The following is a 22,512-nucleotide window of genomic DNA, read 5'->3' on the forward strand; positions in this document are numbered from 1 at the left end:
CCCATAGACGGCAACCCACCAGGCTCCACCGTCCCTGGGATTCTCCAGGCAAGAACACTGGAGTGGGTTGCCATTTCCTTCTCCAGTGCATGAAAGTGAAAAGTGAAAGTGAAGTCACTTAGTCATGTCCGACTCTTCTCGACCCCATGGACTGCAGCCCACCAGGCTCCTCCGTCCATGGGATTTTCCAAACAGAAGTACTGGAGTGGGTTGCCATAAGGCTGCTACCATGGAAATGTGGTCTTTTTTGTTTTCCAGTGGTCAATTTGAGGCCTTGCAGTTCAAGTGACTAAAACTCATTAATTAATACGGTTCCCAATAACTTCTGGGATGGAGTGGGGAGGAACGGTCCATGGAGAATTCCCTTATTTGCCCTATTGAAAATGAAGTGAAAGTCACTCAGTCATCCATGGAATTCTCCAGGCCAGAATTCTGGAGTGGGTAGCCTTTCCCTTCTCCAAGGGAACTTCCCAACCCAGGGATCAAACCCAGATCTCCCACATTGCAGGTGGATTCTTTACCAGCTGAGCCACAAGGGAAGCCCTTGCCCTACTGAACTGAACTTCTAATCATTTCCTCTCATTATTACCTTCCCTACTGGCTCCTTCTCTTTAAATACACTGTGAGCTGCCAATCTTACTTTGACAGCATTTATTAAAGAAAACAGAGACTACATTTTTATATACACCCATGACTTCCCATTTACATTTTAATCCATACATTTCTTGCTAAAAATTGCGGATTCCTTTGTCAGGTTGAAAGAGGCTTAAAAAAAAAAAAAAAGCCTCTAACCCTGCAAAAGCCTATTCATATATATAATCCATTAATATACTAATATAACAAAGAGACAATGTTGAAATGTATTTTAAGCAAATATGACAGTAAGACCATTTCTGAAATCCAAACCATGATCAGAACTGCTTTTACTATGGAAACTTAGCCTTTTAAGTACTAGTTCTCAATTACCTACTTTCTTGAAACACGTGAATTTTTTAAAGATGAAGAAACACACAACTTTTTATCTTCCTCTAAGTATCTAAAATACTAGCTTAGATTCAATGCCCTGCAATAGGAACAATTATTAATCTTGGTACAAAAATGTAAATGTGGGAAATGATGATTACAAAAAAGGTTTTACAATCAGTACATCAAATACCTATCTATTTTAGTTTTAGGAGGTAAAAAGTATTCTCCTTGAAGGATTAAAGGTTTCTGGGGGCTTTCAGATGACAAACACACACCTAAAGGTAATTATTTAGAGATAACAGCAATGGACAATACAAACAAAATACTTTGGGCTCTCAAAGAAGTTTCCACAATTTCTGCTGTGACTCTGTAGTAATAAAACACTTCTTGGTTATCAAAATTTAGTTTTAATTTGATGGCAATGATTATTAAGCAAATTAAGACTAGTGTGGGTCACTTTGATGTGTTAAAGTGTCTAAATTCCAGTGGTGAATATTTTATCTCATAATTTGCTTTATTTCCTCTGTAAGCTCCATCTTTAATTCTGGCCTCCCATGCAAGTAATTTAAGTTACAGTTAGGTACACTTCAACTAACATTTTTACAGGGCTAAAAATGCTTCAACTTTTAAGTCATGCTAATCCACAGAAACTAAAATTTACCAAAACTTCTTGTATTTCACTGCATGCTTTTTCCCAATTAATATCTCTAAAAGTTAGGAGATACCTTGCAATCAGTACTTTCTTAAAATTGTAATTGGTAATAGCTGCCCTACCCTCCACAGGCAAATAAAACAGCGACTTTCATAATCAATCACTTCTAAAAGTTGATGAAGTTAAAGGTTCTTCCAAGGGTTAAGCTTCTGACACGTGACCAAATTTTAGGATACATCAGCAAAATGATTGGGAGAACAGGGTAAACTGCTCAGGGCAATCCCACTGTCTTTCAATGTAAAAGTCATGCTCCCACCAGTGCAGACTCCAAGGCTTCCAAGAACACTTCAAAATTCTCAGTTATCTGATAAAAGGGAATAAATCTAGGCAATCTGTTACACGGGGGAACTAGATCACTATCACAATATTCATGAGGAATTACAGAATGTGGGTTTATGCATCTAGACCCAAGTGTCTTTAAATTATGAACATACTACATATCTGCATAATTAATTTAGTGCAAAGCAACTTCACATCGATCATCTCATTTAATCCTTTTGGTATCCCGAGAATTAAAAAGGGAAGTTACTACCTACATTCTACAATAACAGAAAGAGATTAAAATAATCTGCACAAGATTACTACAGGAGTAAAAAGCAGCAGAAAGGAATTCAGAACAAGGTCTTCAAACTCAAAAATCAATACTCTTAGAATACTAACGCATATATATGGAATTTAGAAAGATGGTAACAATAACCCGGTGTACGAGACAGCAAAAGAGACACTGATGTATAGAACAGTCTTATGGCCTCTGTGGGAGAGGGAGAGGGTGGGAAGATTTGGGAGAATGGCAATGAAACATGTAAAATATCATGTAGGAAACGAGTTGCCAGTCCAGGTTCGATGCACGATGCTGGATGCTTGGGGCTGGTGCACTGGGACGGCCCAGAGGGATGGTATGGGGAGGGAGGAGGGTTCAGGATGGGGAACACATGTATACCTGTGGCGGATTCATTTTGATATTTGGCAAAACTAATACAATTATGTAAAGTTTAAAAATAAAATAAAATTAGAAAAAAAAAAAAAAAAAGAAAAAGCTGGCTTAAAACTCAATATTCAAAAAACCAAAAAAAAAAAAAAATCAATACTCTTTCTAGTCCACCTCATAAAAATTTTTTTAGTCAAAAATTTCCCCCCCAAAAATTTTCAGTAGGTAATAAATGCAAGCCAGGTGAAAATTCTGTTACAGCAAATATCTACTGTACTATTAATGTTTAAAAATCAATTGAGCTATTATATAAAGTACGGTTTATGTATACACCTAGGTAACCACCACCCAGATCAAGACACAGAATACTTCCAGCAGCCCAAGGCTCCCTTAAGCCCTAACCATTCAATAATAATGCCCAAGGTTACTATTCTTATTTCTTTCAGCATAGATTAGTCTAATGTTTTTGAATTTTAAATAGAAATTTATAGTATAAATTTATAAATAGTATACACTCTTGTTCACTGTCACGTGAGATTCATGCATGCTGTATTTAGCAGCCATTTGAAGTATTTTCTCATACGAATACACCAAAATATATTTATATACTCTATTTGGGTCATTTCCTGTTTGAGGCTATTATGAATGCTTTGAATATTCATGTACATTTCTCTTGGTATACATGTAACAGGAGGACTACTGGGTCACAGGAAGACTTAGCTTTATTAAGAAGCAGATACCACCAGTTTCCTAGAGTGGTTAAACCAATTTACAATCCCACCAGCAATGCTGCTCTACCTCTTTGTCACCAGTTTTAGTCAATTTGTTGGGTGTAGTGATATTCAGTGAGATTTTGGTTTGCATTACCCTTTTCATATGCTCAATAGGCCACTGGGACATCCTTTTTTTTGTGTGAAGTTCATTTTGAGTCTTTTGTTCATTCTTTAAAACTGGACTTAACTGATCTGTAGGAATTCTTTACATATTCCAGATGAATTCTTTGTCAGATACATTGTAAGTATCTTCTCCCAGTTTCAGTTCAGTTGCTTAGTCCTGTCAGACTCTTGGTGACCCCATGGACTGCAGCACGCCAGGCTTCCCTGTCCACCACCAACTCCTGGAGCTTGCTCAAACTCATGTCCGTCAAGTCAGTAATGCCATCCAACCATCTCATCCTCTGTTGTCCCCTTCTTTTCCTGCCTTCAATCTTTCCCAGCATCAGGGTCTTTTCCAATGAGTCAGTTCTTCGCATCAGGTGGCCAAAGTATTGGCCAAAGTATTGAGCTTCAGCATCAGTCCTTCCAATGAATATTCAGGACTGATTTCCTTTAGGATGGACTGGTTGGACCTTCTTGCTGTCCAAGGGACTCTCAAGAGTCTTCTTCAACATCACAGTTTAAAAGCATCCATTCTTTGGCGCTCAGCTTTCTTTATGGTCCAACTCTCACATCCATACCTGACTACTGAAAAAAACACAGCTTTAACTAGGCGGACCTTCATTGGCAATGTCTCTGCTTTTTAATATGCTGTCCAGGTTGGTCATAGCTTTTCTTCCAAAGTGTCTTTTAATTTCATGGCTGCAGTCACTATCTGCAGTGATTTTGGGGCCCAAGAAAATTTCATTCTCTTACTGCTGCCTTTGATAAAACTGATATACTTTAATGTATTTAAATCCATCTTGAATTTTTTTTTTTTGGTGTCTTACATCATGTTCAAGAAATGTTTGCCTTCTCCTAAGTATTTCCTTATGTTTACTTTTAAACCTTTTAGATACTTTATTGTTTAGCCTAACTCATTCAATAATCTACCTTAATTTTGTGTATGGTATAGAATAAAGGTCAAAATTCTTTTTCTCCCCCTTAAAAAAATTTTTTTCCCAGTTCTATTGAGATATAATTGGCATACACCTCTGAATACGTTTAAGGAGAATAACACAAAATGATTACCACAATTAAGTTTAGTGAATAGCCATCATCTCACATAGAAACAAAACAAAACAGAAAAAAAGCTTTTTTCTCTTGTGATAAGAACTCCCAGGTTCCACTCTTTCTCTTTTATGGCTGTGCATGTAGCTTGTGGGATCTTAGGTCCCCCATTAGGGACTGAACCGGGGCCTCTGCAGTGAAAGTGCAGAGTCCTAAGCCCTGGACTGCCAGGCAACTCCCTGGGATCCACTGTCTAAACAGTTTTCATATATAACATACAGCAGTGTTGATTATAACTATCATGTTGTATATAACATACCCAGTATGTATCTCATAACTGGAAGTTTGTACCTTCTGACTACTTTCAATCAATTCCCCTCCTCTGGTAACCACACCTTTGGTAACCACAAATCTGATCTTTGTTTCCCACAAGTAAGTTTGTTTTTGAAGTGTACTTGACCTGCAACACTGTTAGTTGCTGGTGCAACAGTGAGTGATTCGATATTTCTATACATTTCAAAATGATCACCATAAGTTTAGTTTCCATCTGTCACCATACAAAGGTACTGACTGCATTCCGCAGACTGTACATTTCACACTCCTGACTCATTTATTTTTCAACTGAGAGATTTGTACCTCTTAACCCTCCTCATCTATTTCTCTTAGCCCCCACTCCCTGGCACCATCTGTTTGTTCTATCTACGACTGTTTCTGTTTCGTTTGTTCACCTGTTTTGTTTTTTTAGCTTCCACATGCAAGTGAAATCATATAGTATTTGTCTTTGTTTGTCTGACTTATTTCACTTAGCAAAATACTGTCTAGGTCCATTCCTGTTGTCACTGATGATACGATTTCATTCTTTTTTATGGCTAATAGTCCACAATACAAACACACACACCATATCTTCTTTATCCATTCACTGGATAAAGGGCACTTATCCACATTTTGGCTATTGTAAATAATGCTGCAACATAAAGGTGCATCTTTTCCAAATTAGTATTTTTGTTTTCTTTAGCTACATACCCAGAAGTGGAATTGCTGGATCCTACAGTAGTTCTATTTTTAATATTTTGAGGAACCTCCATTCTGTTTTCTGTAGTGGCTGCATCAATTTACCCCCCACCCCCAACAGTGCACCAGCATTTCCTTTCATCCATACCCTTGCTGACACTTGTTATTTGTTCTCTTTTTGATAACAGCCATTCTGACAGGTGTAAGGTGACATGTTAAACTTTTCTATGGTCTTCTGCTGCCTTCTTTCTGTATTCCCCCTTTATTTTTTCTCTCTCAGCACTGCAGAATTTCCACTCAACTATTTTCCCCTAGTTTACTACTCCTCTATTCTGCTGTTTTTAATTTGCAAGTATGTAAACACAACTACGAAATTCTTAACTTTAGTTAACGTATTTTTTTGGTTATAAAGTTTCCAGGTCTCTGATGAAATTTTTCCTTTCCTCTTTACCTTGAGCATATTAAATCAGTTATCTTAAAGTCTGTGTGACATCTCTAATATATGAATTATACAAGGTGGATTTATACTTTTTCTTCTTTTTTTTGGTCAATTGATCATGTTAGCATTCCTGTAGTATTTCACAGAAATATTTGATTATGGATGAATAACTGTAGTAGTTTTTTATGACATCTTCTCCACAGAGGGTTGTTTCCTTTAGCAGCAGCAAGTGTGGCAATAATGCACCCACATTTTCTTGAGGGCAGGTCTATTTCATTTTGCCCTCAATCTTGGCCATGATGGAGGTCTCAACAGAAAACTCAGGGTACAATATAGTCTCTCTTACTTTATTAAGTCTTAACGTCAAGTTTTGCCACGCAGGTACTGGACAACGCTGTAATCTCTGCTCAGATTCTTCTGCACTTCTTAGAATCTTCTCTTGCATGTGTGCATCTTAGAAGTCAATGACTTTAGGGAGAACATGAACGTGGAGTCGCTCAGTTGTGTCTGACTCTTTGTGACCCCATGGACTGTAGCCTACCAGGCTCCTCTGCCCACGGGATTTTCCAAGCAAGAATACTGGAGTGGGTTGCCATTTCCTTCTCCAGGAGATCTTCCTGACCCAGGGATTGAACCTGGGTCTCCCGCATTGTAGGCAGACGCTTTACTGTCTGAGCCACCAGGGAAGTCCTCGACTTTAGCGGGAGTCGACTACAGGTTCTGAGGTTAGAGTCTATGTGATTCTCTCCTCTTTAGGACTTAAGTTTCAACTGCTTTAGTTGCCCCAGACTTCCACCTCTCCTCTTTACTCCAGTAAGACTGCCACTTTTTATTTGGAGTCTATTCCCCTATGCCTCTAGGAGTGACTGGTGAACTCACTGGTACTTCAAGATCAAAACCCTCTGCTCAAGTGAAAATAGTAAGTACACAAAATATGATTATTGGGTATACACTAGAAATTCATATGATTTTATAAAGAATTTTGAGAAATACCTTGCCAAGGACTAGACATTAAGGGCCATAACTCCATACATTATGTGAATGAATCAGTCATGCAACATGGGTGTGAGCACCAAGGTACCTGACTCCTGATAAAGCAAGCTTTCTGCAAAATCATGTTTACAACAGAAAGGGGGGAAAACACTAAGGTCCAAGGTGAAATTTGGTCCTTTATATATTTTTAATAACGGTGGGGAGGTGGGAAAAAATAATACTTTGTGACACATAAAAGTTACATGAAATTCAAATGTTAGCATTCAAAAATGAAATTTTACTGGAACAGAACCACTCTCATTCATTTAGTTATTATCAATACCTACAGGTACTTTCACGCTACAATGGCAGAGTTGAGTAGTTGTAGCAGCGAGTACATGGGGTACCCTCATGGCTTTGCATTGTTTCCCAAGGTTCTAGAAATTGCAGAGATACAGCTATAACTCAACAATGTATTGAGTGCCATTTTATTTTAATTTTATTACTAGTGCATACTCATCATGTTAAAGGAAGAAAAGTGGAATGTGAATGTCTAAGGCACAATGGAGTGTAGATTATTTTGTTACTGGATTAGACTATCAGGCATTATATTTATGACTTTCCAGCTAAAAGAATAAAATATGTGTTAACATTAGGAAACTGAGCACTTGTCACAACATTCCCAACTCACAGGAAGTAACAAAACTTTAAAAAAAAATTTTAACAGAATCTCATCACAGCAGAATTTCTGCACAAAAATAGAAATGAGGCTGCAATGAAAGTAAGTTTCCAACTGATTCATGTATTAGCAAGTGAGGAAAGCCATTTACTAATGGTGACTTAATTAAATCATGTTTGTTTGGAAAAGCCAAAGAAATATGTCCCCAAACTATATGTATTTATTGAAGTCTTTCTGTAAAAACAGCTCTTGAAGAGTTGACAACGTTGGAAGCAACATCAATAATGAGTTAAAAAAACGAACAATTTTGAGTGGTTTCATTGGCTCTTAATGAATGCATTCACAGATACTGCCAATACTTATTTGTTGCTTATTTGAGGAGCCAATACTGAATTTGAAATGACAGAAAAGTTAGCCTCCATGAACAGTATGAGTGGAACAACCACAGACAAGAATATTTTCAAAGAGGGACTTCCCTGGAGGTTCAGTGGTTAATACTCCACGCTTCCACGGCAGGGAGTGGGGAGCAACATGGTTCAAACCCTGGTGGGGGAACTAAGATGCCACAGTCCACACTGTGCGGCCTAAAAAAAAAATTTTTTTCCAAAGAAGCCAAACAAACAAACCCACAACAATGATGCAGGTAAAACTATGCATGGAGCAGAAAAAGACTTAGTTGGATAATTTTAAAAAGCCTGTAAAAATTGAAGGTATTTAAAGTTTATAGTGCAGTTACTGAGTGGAAAAAGATTCTAATCACACCGTTGAACCAGCGATACCAATGGTATACTTCATTAGTTCTCATAAACCTAACCATGGTCGGGTCCACAAATGTTTGTGAGAAACAAAAGCTGAATATCCTGACTTGCCCTAGCACAGAGCAGTTCAGTAGTGATGAAGTTTTACTGATTTTTTTAAGGCTTAGGGCTGATACTGAAATTTTTCTGAATGAGAAGAGTAACCCCCAATCACTACTATCAAACAGAGAGTAGGTTTTATAAATTAGATTTTACTACAAACCTAATAATATTTCTCAGTTAAAACCTAAAATTAAAATGCAAAAAAACCCCCAAAACAAAAAACCTTGTATGTGAAACATATACTATATTAAGTCACTTTAACAACTAACGTTGCCTGGGTCACAAGCAAATGTCAGGTTGCTTTATACAGTTTCAGGGTTGTCAAAAGTTAAAACAAGTGAGATTTTTACTCCCTCATAAGTTTTGCACTGAATACTATTTTCTAAGCTCAAACCACAGTTCTAACAGCATTCATCAGATCTTAGTGCTAATGCAAAATATATCAAAATTCATTTATTTGTGCAGGTGAGAAGCTTCCACCTAACCTATTACTGGAATTGATTAATCTGTAATGTAATGACATGCTAAAAGGCAGATATCAAGAGAGGACTAATAAAATCCTATAAATACCTTCCAAGTGATGACTAAAATCACTTAACTAAAACCATATGCTTGTAGATTGATACTAGTTTTGGCAGTACCTATCTGTGTTAAGACAGCTTCCAAGATAAAATACATAAAATCTCATTATAGATCAACAATAGACAAACACTTCCATTGACTTTGATGATACAGAACACCAACTCTGAACCTCAATTAAACAAAATGTTGTCTTCTCCCCTAAAAGAAGTCCCTTCTCATGACTGCAAAAAATTATACTCAATCACTATATTTCAAATTCTTTTAAAAGTCTTTTCAATGCAGGTTTGTCTCTTAAATTACAAATGGTGCATGATATGTATGTCTGTGTTGTGTGTATGCTAAATTTTATTTTCAATAACAATATGCAATTTTTTTCCAGCAAGTTTTTTACTAATAACTGTCTTCTCTGAAACAGAAAGAATGTCAAGAGAATAATTCCATTACTATTTTTGCCCCATGAAATCTTAGTAATCTTCATTAACCTTTAATATTTTAATTTCTACAATACTAAAATGATTCAATCAAGGTTACATACTAAACAGCAAAGTTAACTTAAAAACGTAAAATTTTTACAATTGGCTAGAATGTGGAATTTTGGTTTTAAATGAAAGAACTAGGCAGCTGCCATAATTTTATCTTAAGTTTGCCTGATAGTAATTATTAATATGATCTGAGTCTACAGATGGCCTTCAGGAGCTCTGTAATCCCCCTGTCTGTAGTACTGTGTATATAAACATGCATATTTTTCGGGGAAGGCCCAGGGCTTTCACGATTTCTCAGAGGAGTCTGTGAACTGCTTGTATCATTTCAGGTACACTAGTAAACAAACAGATAATGAAAAAAGAGTAAAGAAGAAAACTTAACAGATACAGGGGCAGGCTAGACATTTCAGGATTAGAAGGGAGTGCTGTAGGCCTGTGGGTTCTCAGAGTGTGATCCTCTTTTTTACTGCATTGACATATGCATGGTGAAAACGATGATTAAAATGCAGGCACCTGAGCAGAAACCAAGTCAGTGGCACTGAAGTGCCATGCGCTTACAGTGAAACAGAAAGATCCAGTTTCAAATTAAAATGCCCTTAAGCAGTAAAAATGATGAATTTTATTAAATCTCCACCACTGAGTATACATCTTTCTAATATTCTGCATGAGGAAATGGAAAGTATCCATGAAGCTTTCCTGTTGCATATTCTAGTACAATGGCTGTCTTCAAGAAAAGCTCTAGAGTGACTGTTGAAGTACCAAAGTGATCCAGCTAATTTTTCTTTCACAGAACATCTCTTTTGCTGGAAAGCACAACTAACAAACTATAGTTACTCACTCAAGATATATAACAGATATGCTTGAAAATGAACAAAGTGAGCCTGTCATTTCAAATGAAACAATTGACAGCATTTGTTGCTAGTGAAAATTAAAATTTTGGAAACTCTGTATCCAGCACCATGAATTTGACAGCTTTTTCATACTTAAGGACTCATCTGATACCTTGTTCTAAATTAACAAATGTGATTCTTTAATGTTGTATAAAATGTGTCAACTTTTAACATCTGCATAAATCACCTTAACCAGTGATTTTAAAAGAACCAAGGCATGTTACAAAATCATTTGTAAGATCCATTTAAAATGCAAGATAGATCAATGGATTTTGATGTAAGAGAACATTTCAGATTCCACATTACAACTAACCTTTAAGAAATTACCACTTGTCAATTTCTATTATACTATTAAAGAATATCCACCATTATCTATAAATGCTTTTAAAATACTCCTTTTCTGATTTATCTGTAAAAGTACAGATTTTCTTCAGATACTTCAACCAAAACAATGTTATCAAAACAAACTGAAGGTATGAGAATTCTTCTGTCTTCTACAAAGCTAGACATTAAAGAAATGTGCTGATCCCTAATATTTTTGTTGTAGAAAGCAAACTCTACTTACATAAAATGAACAGGTTATCAAAATTTTAAATTCGTAGTTTTAATTTCTAACAGTACTGATAAACAACTCACACGAAAACTCTTGTCCTCAGTTCTTTTTATGAATATAAAGTAGTCTCAAGATTCAAAGTTTGAAATCCACTGCTCTCTAGTCCCTAATCAAAAGAAAGCATACACCAAATCTCCTTAAATCACCTTTCACCACTTTATTCTGCCTAAAAATCTCTCTCCCCCTCAGCACCAACATTAATATGTCAAACCAGATTATAAATGCCAAATAACAGTAATAGGAAAGAAATGTTTTACACACACACACAGTTCTATACGTGGCTGTATGCAACAAACAACGCACGTCTGTTAGATCCTCACTAGAAATAAACCTTCTCAAAAATTACTGTGGAGAGGGTCCAGGGCTCACCAGCATTAAGAAGCCCTCTCTTACCTTATCTTGGCTCAGGTTTACACTAAACAAGAACACTAACATTTTCGGAGCTTTTATTATGTTCAAAGTGTTTTACCGGTTTAATTGTTACAAATAGATACATTATGAAGCAGGTACCTATTATCATCCCAGAAATACAGAAGAAACTGGGAATAAGCTGAAATTGTAACACATGTAGAACCTGTATCTTTAACAAGTATCAGCATGTACCAATACTTAGATACACCTTGAGTAAACAAATGTACACCTGATTTTATTTAGGATTCACATAACAATTGCAGCTAAGGTCTGATGTTCATAAAATACCCTCCTCTCTGTCATTATGTAACTTAGATCTTTCACTTCCACTCAGAAGCCTAGTCATTTTCTTTCACTACTCTGGCTCAATTATTTGATAAATATTCAAATATCACAGAAAAACCTAAAAGTATCTATAAAGTTTTCTTCTCAGCTTTCCATTTAAAATAAAAGAGCCGTAACTGCTAAGTACAACATTAGAGAAAGCTATATTAATAGAAGTCCTTAAATTTCTTTGGACTTCCCTGGTAGCTCAGATGGTAAAAGCATTTGTTTGCCTACAATGTGAGAGACATGGGTTCAATCCATGGGTTGGTAAGATCCCCTGGAGAAGGAAATGGCAACCCACTCCAGTACTTTTGCCTTGAAAATCCCGTGGACGGAGGAGCCATGGACGGAAGCTTATAGTCCATGGGGCCGCAAAGAGTCGACACGACTGAGCCACTTCACTTTCACTTTAAATTTCTTTTATGGGGAAAAGTAACTTGATTTCTTTAAATGTTGAAAATAGGTGGCAGGATTAAGGGAAAAGTTAAAATGGTGTTAGCTGCTGCTGCTGCTGCTGCGTCGCTTCAGTCGTGTCTGACTCTGTGCGACCCCATAGACAGCAGCCCACCAGGCTTCCCGTCCCTGGGATTCTCCAGGCAAGAACACTGGAGTGGGTTGCCATTTCCTTCTCCAATGCAGGAAAGTGAAAAGTGAAAGTGAAGTCGCTCAGTCGTGTCCGACTCTTCGAGACCCCATGGACTGCAGCCCACCAGGCTCCTCCGTCCATGGGATTTTCCAGGCAAGAGTACTGGAGTGGGGTGCCATTGCCTTCTCCGAAAAGGCAAGCACTCAAATCAAGAAAATGTTTCTATCAATAGTTTGGTAATTGACTAAGATGGAAACTCAGGCATGGTCTAAGGAACAGCCCAAGGCTTAAACTCTTTCATGATGAAATAAACCTAGTCTTTGCACAGAAGCAGGAAAATCTGGGAAGGGAGGGCCCTGAGGTCAGTGATTATTAGGAAGGTTATGTATGTCCTCATAAATCACTCTGCTATACACAGGTGGATAGGCAGATTAAAGGACAACTGCCCCTGTCCTTTATCTATTTTCCCTATGTATGGCAAATACCCACCTAGACCAGGAACTGAATTCCTCTATCAAGCTAGTGCCTACTGGTTATTTACATATACTTAACTTCAGAATGAATTTCTGCATTTTTAGCCTCCTACCTCACTAATTGTAGAATAAGGACTTAATTTCCATTAAAGCATTTTCATGTTATCTAACAGAGAAAAATCTGAGGTGCAGTGTATTACAGAGGATGAGGTGTAAAAAAAATTGCATTTCACCTACTAATAACCAAGACTTCAAAGGTAACCATATGCAATCTTGGGGGAAGGTGGAGAGTTTACAAAAAGAAAGGAGAGTTGTAACCTCCATCTCTCTGCTTCCTGTCTTCACTGATCCTCTATTTTCCCAGAAACAGTAAGTCTTGAAATGACTACTTCTAGCCACTAGAGCAGTGATTGCTGTCCAAGGGTATAAATTTGTATAGACTCAAAATTAAATCCTAGAAGATTCAACTGTGAATCCATATCCTCCACCACCACACCACAGTAAGCCTACTGACATTTGCAAACCATTTCTTCTTGCATCCCTAGAGCCCAAGACTTCTAGGATAACCTTTGTTTCAGAAACTGAGATTTTAATTATTTCTAAATATTTTGACATTCTTAACAGCTGCATTATTTTACCTGTTAGAGTTGCTTGAGAACATAGGATATTAGAACAGATATTCTATCAAAACAATAAATGTGGATAATAAGACATCAGAGGGAAAAAAATTACTTGATAAAATTTAATATCTTCCTCACTAATCCTAAATCTTAATATAATCCTGTCTCTAGACTCAAATGTAAATAGATTTCTAAATCCCAATAAATCCTAATCTTGGATTTGAACATTTATCAGAAAAGCCCTGTATTCAAATACAATAATAACACTCCGGACTACTTCTTCAAACTGTCAAAATTTCCCTCACCTGGAACTAACAGGAAAACCATTTAAATACTCAATCTCTGAACAATGAACCATCTTTATGCCTTCTCCAGCTTTTCATCTAAAAAGAAGCAAGAGGAGAGAAAGCAACCTTCAGCCTATCTCCCCTATTCCTCAACCTGCTTTTTCCAAGAGACCTGGCCTTGGGTTTACACATAACACTTGCCCTGCAGAAGCTGAGGTTGCCAAGATCAACTAGCACTTCCTTCAAAACTGCCTAACCTTTAGACTGCTGGGTCATAATTAAACAACTGAATCAGAAAAGAAGCTTTAAACAGTTTGGCAGTTCCTCCAAAGGTTAAACAGAGTTACCCATTGACAAAGGAATTCCACTCCCAGTTATATTACCCAAGGGAAATGAAAACATATGCCCACACAAACACTTGTACATAAACATCCATAGCAGTATTTTTCACAACAGCCCAAAGCAGGAAACAACTCAAATGTCCATCAAGTGACAAACAGACAAATAAAAATGTAGTACAGTCATACAATGAAATACTGTTTAGCCATAAAAGGAACGAAATACTGACACATGCTTCAATATAGATGAACTTGCAAAACATTAAAAACAAGCCAATCACAAGAGATCACATAATGCATTATTTCATTCACATGAAATGTCCAGAACAGGCAAAATCCACAGGAAGTAGATTAGGGATAACCTAGTGCTGGAGAGGAGTGAAGGGAAAAGGGACTTGTCAGCTAATGGGAACAGGGGTGTGTTTGAGAATGATGGGGAGAACTTTCTAATGTTGATGGTGGTGACTGATGGGTTGCACAACTCTGTGAATATACTACAAACCACTCAATTATACAATTCAAAAGGTGAAATTGCATGGTATGCGAACTGTATCTCAATAAAACTATTATTTAAAAAGGAGAAAGGAGAGACTTGGGAATTCCCTGGCGATCCAGTAACTGGAGGCATAGTGCTTTCACTGCAGGGGACCAGGATTCAATTCCTGGCTGGGGAACTTATATTCCACAAGCTGTGTGGTGCAGCCAAAAAAACAACAATAAAGCTTAAAAAAAGGGGTGGGGGGTAGGGCTTTAATATGGTTTCATTAATCTTCATTTTCCAAATCCATTCCTTTTCTTGACGTTCAAAAGGACACAAAAGACATAAACTTCCTATTTGCTTAGTCTTCCAGCTTAACTAAAAATAATCACAGCAGTTTCACAAATTTAGACATCTGATAGGTTGTGATTAAGTGAAAAACGGATTTATAAACAAAAATACACACATCCCAAGATTTTCATAAATACCAGGCCAAAAATACAAACACAATCATATTCTGTTAAGTTTTTGCTAACAGTCTACTAACATGATACTAACAGTCTACAATTTATCTTGTAATATTAAGTTTAGCTTTGTAGCAAAGCAAAAAAAAAAAAAAAAAACTGTAAGAAAACGTTTAAAAATTAACTCATAAAGCTACATAAACAATATTCTAAAGATGTAAAGTATCTGAAAGAAAAATGCATCGAAATTTCAACAAGTTATCTCTGGATCATGGAATTATGGGGAGGACTCTGGTTTTAATTCTTCACTGTTTCATATAAGAAATTCTTTCCTGTAAGAATAAGAATGCTTATTTTTATAATCAGAAAAGCATATCCCAGACACTCAGTTTTAAATGTACATGATACACATACATAATCAAATATATAATGGGCACATGTTAGTTATCATCAGCTGATACAGCCCAGTTTTTAAACACTTGGATCATGTCTGTATTTGGGAACAAAGCTAGCACAATCTTAACCACCCAGAAGCAGATTCCCAAACAAGCAGATTCTACTCATCCTATTTCAACTCCTCCAAAGTAAACTCAACATTGACAGTCTGAATAAAGCTCCCCAGGTGATTTCTCTATACTCCCACTGCCATCCTAAGTCCTTTTGGAACTGCTCATCAAAGTAAAAAAGCTTTTAGTGGATTTCTCAGGATACTCACAGAAACTAGCTTCAATTTAAACAACCAGTCAAAAGCACGATGATAAACCCACAACAATGTAGTATCAGGGTCACTACAGCTGAGTGTTAGGAATCTCTGGCTTTGTAGTAAGTAAAACTGAATCAAGAAAATATATTGGAGGAATATGCACTGTCCAAACAATAAATCAGTATACTGTTTTGCATTAAATAATAACAACAAAAAAAATTAAATGTAAATGGTGCTTTGGCAATTCACATGATTTGCCCACCTAAGAAAACACAAAGCAACTCATAAAAATTTATACTAAAAGTGTTATAGCTGACTGGTAATTTGATGTAATAAAAAGAAAAAAAAATCGAGACTATGTTATGGAACTACAATCAACACTTTAAAATGAGATCAAGTATTGCTGATCAAGTTCTGTACCTTCATTTAATACTAAAGACAAACCAAAAATTTAACTACAGCTATTCTGCTAAGCAACCTCACTTGAATTTCAGTTAAATTTAATTAAAATGTAATGTCACTGAAAATCAATTAATTTTTATTTGGAAACTAAAAAAAAAATTATTTCAAGACTAAAAATAACTACTTACTAGAAAATCCAAGTCTGTTTTGGATGTCTTTGGACAGGTCTAGATTTTGCAAAGGAGAAAGGAGCCTGGAGAATTTAAGAATCCCAGGGAGGCACTGTCAAAACTAAATATACTTCCCAGGATTAAGGAGCAAGTAATGGTACCCTTTACTGACAGAGAGCAGGCTGCAAAAGCTTGAAAATCACTTGTTTAAATTGGGAATTCCCTGAATGAAGAGACAGTGTCTTGTCTTTGCACTCCTGGTGACTGGCACAAAGCAGGTCAATAAATTCTTGCTAATTTAAAAGGGGAAAATGTCTGGAAAATGATCATCAAAAACCAGAACCGAACACTGATGTAATTCAAATTCACAGAAACAATCACTTCATAAAATCATCTGATTTAAGACGTCCCACATCAAGCATTTAAAAATACATAAGTTTATTCTGTCTTATGCCTATAAAGTATATAAATAAGTATATGGAAAATAAAAATGAACAAGTTGGATACAAGCATCAGATTTTTAAATATTTAAATTTACAAGCCAAGTTCATGGTGAGCATAAACTTCTCCCAAAGTTAACAAGATAATAAAAATTTTAAACAGCTACATTTCCCTCTCAGAACAAACAACAAATTAAAAAAAAAAAAAAATTCCCCCCTAAAGCAAATGTCTCACACCCAGCAAGATGTTCACATCTGTTAAAATCCACCAAGTCTTAAACAGTGAACACTGACTGCAGGCACCAGGGGGCCTCCCAGGAATAACTTGATAGTAAAGGAAAAAGTAAGTAAGAGTTCCTGGTAAAACTTTGCTTCTTATTCAGTCTTAAAAGACATTCAGTCTCACATCTGCAGCAAATTTACTGTAGTTTGTTACACAACCGGTATACACAGAAACTGATGAGATACCGACACTTCGGCCAAAAAAAGGAACTAGCGCCCTCCCTTCCGCCCCCCAACCATACAATCTTGTATGATGCTTTTCCATCACAGTAAGTACATACTGTTTCACTGTGAAAAACAATTATCTTCAGGAAATTCGAAAGCAAGTAACAACGTCTATGTAATCCTGCCACGGTTTCCGACAGAGAGGACTCTAAATCTTTTTTTTTTAATGGGTTAATTTGTTTTCTACACACTCACAAAGCAGTTAGTGATGACGCAAATGTTGGGATAAAGGCATTCGCGGGCAGAAGACCGCGATGGACTTTGAGTAATATCCTAGCCTCTCCATCTCTTCCTTATCCCTCAATCCCCAACCCTAACATAAACCTATCCAATAAAAACAGAAGGGCCCAGAAACTTCAAAAGCTGCGAAGACTTGTAAAGACCCTTTAAACACAACAGAGGCTTTACAATCGACCTTTTCTAAGTTTGTGCAGAAATTAAACCCTGCTCAAACCTGTTAAAATTCTCAAATCCGGAAACTAATCCCCACAGCAAACGTGTGTCTACATTATTTCTGGCGTGCTTCTTCGCCTCGGTCAGACCTGTTTTACTATTTTTCAAAGCTAAATTAGACATGGGAGGTACTCTCGCTAGTGTTATCTTCTCCCTGAATAGTTCGCCCTGTAGGATCATGTAAAATTTGCTGAACCGATCAGTTTTCCCACAAAGATTTAAAAAAAAATTTGTTTCTTTTCACTCCCAGAACAAGAATCGGGAGGCAGCCAAGGGCAAGGCACAAAGAGAACAGAGGAGAAACATACAATTCGCGGGCATACAATGCATCGGAGCACGCATCCCGACCCCCTCCTTCTGGAAAGGGTCACCCCACGCCCCGGCCGCGCGCCGCCGTGCGGGTCCCCGAAGGTCCGCGGGGCACTGCCCGCCCGCGGGGACAGCACCTCTCGCCCGGCCTCTCTCCCGGAGGCCGCTCCCCTGGCCCACCAGCTTCTTCGCCCCCATCCTCGGCGGCCGCCTCGGGGCGGGAAAAGCAGGGAAGCGGGCGTCGGGGGGGTGGGGGGATTGGGGGGGGGTGTTCCCTCGGGCTCCAGCGCCTGAGGGACCAGGAGGGATAAGGGAAAGCGTCCCCTCCCCGCGGCCCGCCGGGCCCCGACTCACCCTCCAGCAGTCGGGTAATAAGACTGTCCACGTTCAGCTCTCCGTCCGCCATCTTGTCGGCACCAGACGCTCCTTCCCGGCAGCGGGAACAAGGGCTTCTCGGCGGCGGAGTCTGCGGCGACCGCTCGGCGTGCCCTCACCTACAAGTCACGCGGCGTTTCGACCCCAACTCCAACTCCCCCTTCCCCCGGGCCCTCCCCCCACCCCCTCCCCACCTAGCAGTGGAGCTCGCACACACTCGGAGGCACCCACGATAAATAAATAAATAAACAAGCGGAGCCCCCCACGAACCGGGCCGCGTCAGACCCAGCCGCCGCCGCCGCCGCCGCCGCCACCTCCTCCTCCTCCTCCTCCTCCTCGGCACCGCCCAACTCCGCAAAGCTCACCAGCGCCGCCGACGGCCCCACCCGCAGCGCCACTCACTCCACACCGCCCTGCCCCGCCACCGCGCCACGCAGCCCCCCGCGCAGGCGCACGGCGTACTCCCCGCGCGTCCCCGCCTCACCCACCCCCTGCCCTCGCGCAATCGCACTGGACTCGGTTCTCCCGCCACCACCGCCGCCGCGCCGCACCGCCCCCTTCGCGCAGGTGCGTCGCCCTTCCTCGCCAGTTCCACTGCGCTGAATCTCGGCGGCTGCGCAAGCGCCCCAGAGGCTCCCAGGGTTTGCTGCGCTGGGGAAGCTCCCATTACGCAGAGCGCGCGTAGGCAGTGCTGACCTTCCCGCCTCCCAGCTGGCCAGGCTCCGGCGCTACGCATACGCGGTTGTGGCTGTTCCCGCCTCGCTTTTCTTTTTTTCGTTTCAGTCCCTGATTTGACAAGCAATTCCTCAGTAAGCGGGAAACGTGGACTGCTGTTACCCATGTTTGAAGCTGGATTTGTCCGTTTGGAAAACGAGAAGGGATTATTCTACTGGAAAAGTTTGACTTTGCAAATAAAGGGTTTTATAATCCAACGGTTCCACAAGGTTCGTTGCTAAGTGTTCGTGGATGAAATGAAGTGGGCCTTGGGAGGGTCAGCAATAAAAATATTTCACATGGTTCCCGCTGTCTGCTTTCTTTAGATCTCTTTCACATACCTTACGTCTTAAATTCTGTGGATACTGTTTTCCACAGTGCATTTAACAACAAGAAAAATACCTTCACTATATTGCTTAATCATCTACCGTGTGATTTTGCATTTATCTCCTACACTCGACTGAGAGTGAGTGAAGTAGCTCAGTCGTGTCCGACTCTGCGACCCCATGGACTATAGCCTACAAGGCTCTTCTGTCCATGGAATTTTCCAGGCAAGAGTACTGGAGTGGGTTGCCATTTCCTTCTCCAGGGCATCTTCCCGACCCAGGGATTGAACCCAAGTCTCCCACATTGCAGGCAGATGCTTTACTATCTGAGCCAGCAGGGAAGTCGACTGAGAAGTTACACGGTAAACGCAGTTTATCTTTGTGCTTTCAGCTCCTGCCACATCTGGTAATGTATAAGAGAGGGACAAAGAAACACTGAGGCTCAGAAAGGTTGGTTGCCCGCCTTTTCTTTCCATCACATAATTCTGCCTCTAGAAAAGCAGGGGGAAGAGTAGCCACACAGAAGATTTAGATAAGCCAGAGTTTTTGGCCTGTTCTCAGAAGTGGTCAGTGGCAAAGTCTTTAATCATTCCTCAGGTGTTTGTCCAGAAACTTAAGATGCTGTTTCAAGCTCAGGGCAGTGCTCCCCCCACTCTCATATCACTAATAATAACTAACATTTTTGAGATCCCTGTATGTGCTCTGGCACGGTTTTAAATGTTATACAACATGTGTTATTTAATCCTTACACCAGCCCTATGAGGTAGGTACTATTATTGTCTTTACTTTGTAGATGGGATTTATTGAAACTCAGAATGATTAACTACCTAGCCCCATTTCAGTGGCAGATCTGGGATTCAAACTCAGGCATCTAGCACCAGTGTCTGCACTGTCAACAGTTGTGATATACTCCCCCTGTGATCTGAGATGCTTAAAAATGTGTGTGCTGTATCATAAACGTTGAGAACAGAAATCATAGGTGTTTTTTTTTTTTTGCGGTGGGGGGGCGGGGGGGTGGCAGGGGAGTGAAGCATTGTCCAAACAAGAATTTTATGATGGTTCAGATGACTTATAGAGATAGGATTTCCTAATCATCAACTTCCAGATGTTCAAGCTGGTTTTAGAAAAGGCAGAGGAACCAGACATCAAATTGCCAACATCCGCTGGATCATGGAAAAAACAAGAGAGTTCCAGAAAAACATCTATTTCTGCTTTATTGACTATGCCAAAGCCTTTGACTGTGTGGATCACAATAAACTGTGGAAAATTCTGAAAGAGATGGAATACAAGACCACCTGATCTGCCTCTTGAGAAATTTGTATGCAGGTCAGGAAGCAACAGTTAGAACTGGACATGGAACAACAGACTGGTTCCAAATAGGAAAAGGAGTACGTCAAGGCTGTATATTGTCACCCTGCTTATTTAACTTCTATGCAGAGTACATCATGAGAAACACTGGACTGGAAGAAACACAAGCTGGAATCAAGATTGCCAGGAGAAATATCAATAACCTCAGATATGCAGATGACACCACCCTTATGGCAGAAAGTGAAGAGGAACTAAAAAGCCTCTTGATGAAGGTGAAAGTGGAGAGTGAAAAAGTTGGCTTAAAGCTCAACATTCAGAAAACGAAGATCATGGCATCCAGTCCCATCACTTCATGGGAAATAGATGGAGAAACAGTGGAAACAGTGTCAGACTTTATTTTTGGGGGCTCCAAAATCACTGCAGATGGTGACTGCAGCCATGAAATTAAAAGACGCTTACTCCTTGGAAGGAAAGTTATGACCAACCTAGATAGCATATTCAAAAGCAGAGACATTACTTTGCCAACAAAGGTCCGTCTAGTCAAGGCTATGGTTTTCGCAGTGGTCATGTATGGATGTGAGAGTTGGACTGTGAAGAAAGCTGAGCGCTGAAGAATTGATGCTTTTGCACTGTGGTGTTGGAGAAAACTCTTGAGAGTCCCTTGGCCAGCAAGGAGATCCAACCAGTCCATCCTAAAGGAGATCAGTCTTGGGTGTTCTTTGGAAGGACTGATGCTAAGGCTGAAACTCCAATACTTTAGGCACCTCATGCAAAGAGTTGACTCATTGGAAAAGACTCTGATGCTGGGAGGGATTGGGGGCAGGAAGAGAAGGGGATGACAAAGGATGAGATGGCTGGATGGCATCGCTGACTCGATGCACATGCGTTTGAGTGAACTCCGGGAGTTGGTGATGGACAGGGAGGCCTGGCGTGCTGCAATTCATGGGGTCACAAAAAGTCGGACACAACTGAGTGACTGAACTGAACTGAACTGAATCCCATTTTATCTAGCTCTCTCTCCATTTCAAGATTTAGCATGTACATTGGTGGTGAACACAGACCAGGTGACAATCTATTAGAGTGATCCTGTCGAAAGTAGTTTTCATTGACTCTTATTGCTGCCAGTTCATCCTGGGGCCTTTAGGGGTGAAGGAATGGATCCTCATCAAACTCTTTTATTAATGAACATTAATTTATACCTGTTTTATTCTAGAAGAAGGGATTTAAAGTAGCTTATATAAATAAGTGCAATGTGATCAATTAAAATAAGTACAGAGAATAATCGCAGAAAAGAAAGCTGAGGGAGAGATAATGGTAAAACCAGCAGTATTGTATGCAAAATGCATGGCATAAGGTCCTTTTGGTTTGCTAGGAATAGGTCACAAGTATGGTTCTAAGCTTTCTAGTGACCAGGGAAAATTGCAATCAGTCAGCAGCAAGAGGAGTAAGTGTTCTGGCTGAACTGGATCTGGAACTTGAGTAGACCTGATTATGGACTTGGATGCCTCTTTCCCAGATCTCTCCACAAGCCTGTAAGAGTAACAATCCTTTAGAATACTTAAATAAGTGTCTTTTTATCCTCCACTTTTCATGGGACCCATTGTTGTTAAGTTGACCAGTCATGTCTGACTCTTTGTGACCCCATGGACACCAGGTTTCCCTGTCCTTCACCATCTCCCAGAGGTTGCTCAAACTCATGTCCCTTGAATCAGTGATGCCCTCCAACCATCTCATCCTCTGTCATCCCCTTCTCCTCCTGCCT

General features: G+C 39.4%; 1 protein-coding gene across 5 annotated transcripts in view; it reads right to left on the minus strand.

The window, feature by feature from the left end:
• PPP1CB (protein phosphatase 1 catalytic subunit beta) overlaps positions 1–19,019 on the minus strand; it is a 36,508-nt gene extending 17,489 nt beyond the window's left edge. The window contains 2 exon segments of one of the 5 annotated variants that reach the window (NM_001034653.1): positions 18,382–18,521; positions 18,768–18,798. In NM_001034653.1, the coding sequence (NP_001029825.1) occupies positions 18,382–18,433 (52 nt within the window). In that variant the 5' untranslated portion in view covers positions 18,434–18,521; positions 18,768–18,798. 5 annotated transcript variants of the gene reach the window in all.
• Between the last annotated feature and the right edge of the window lie 3,493 nt (positions 19,020–22,512).

This window comes from Bos taurus, chromosome 11 (assembly GCF_002263795.3).
Source record: "Bos taurus isolate L1 Dominette 01449 registration number 42190680 breed Hereford chromosome 11, ARS-UCD2.0, whole genome shotgun sequence".
NCBI classification, from domain to species: domain Eukaryota; kingdom Metazoa; phylum Chordata; class Mammalia; order Artiodactyla; family Bovidae; genus Bos; species Bos taurus.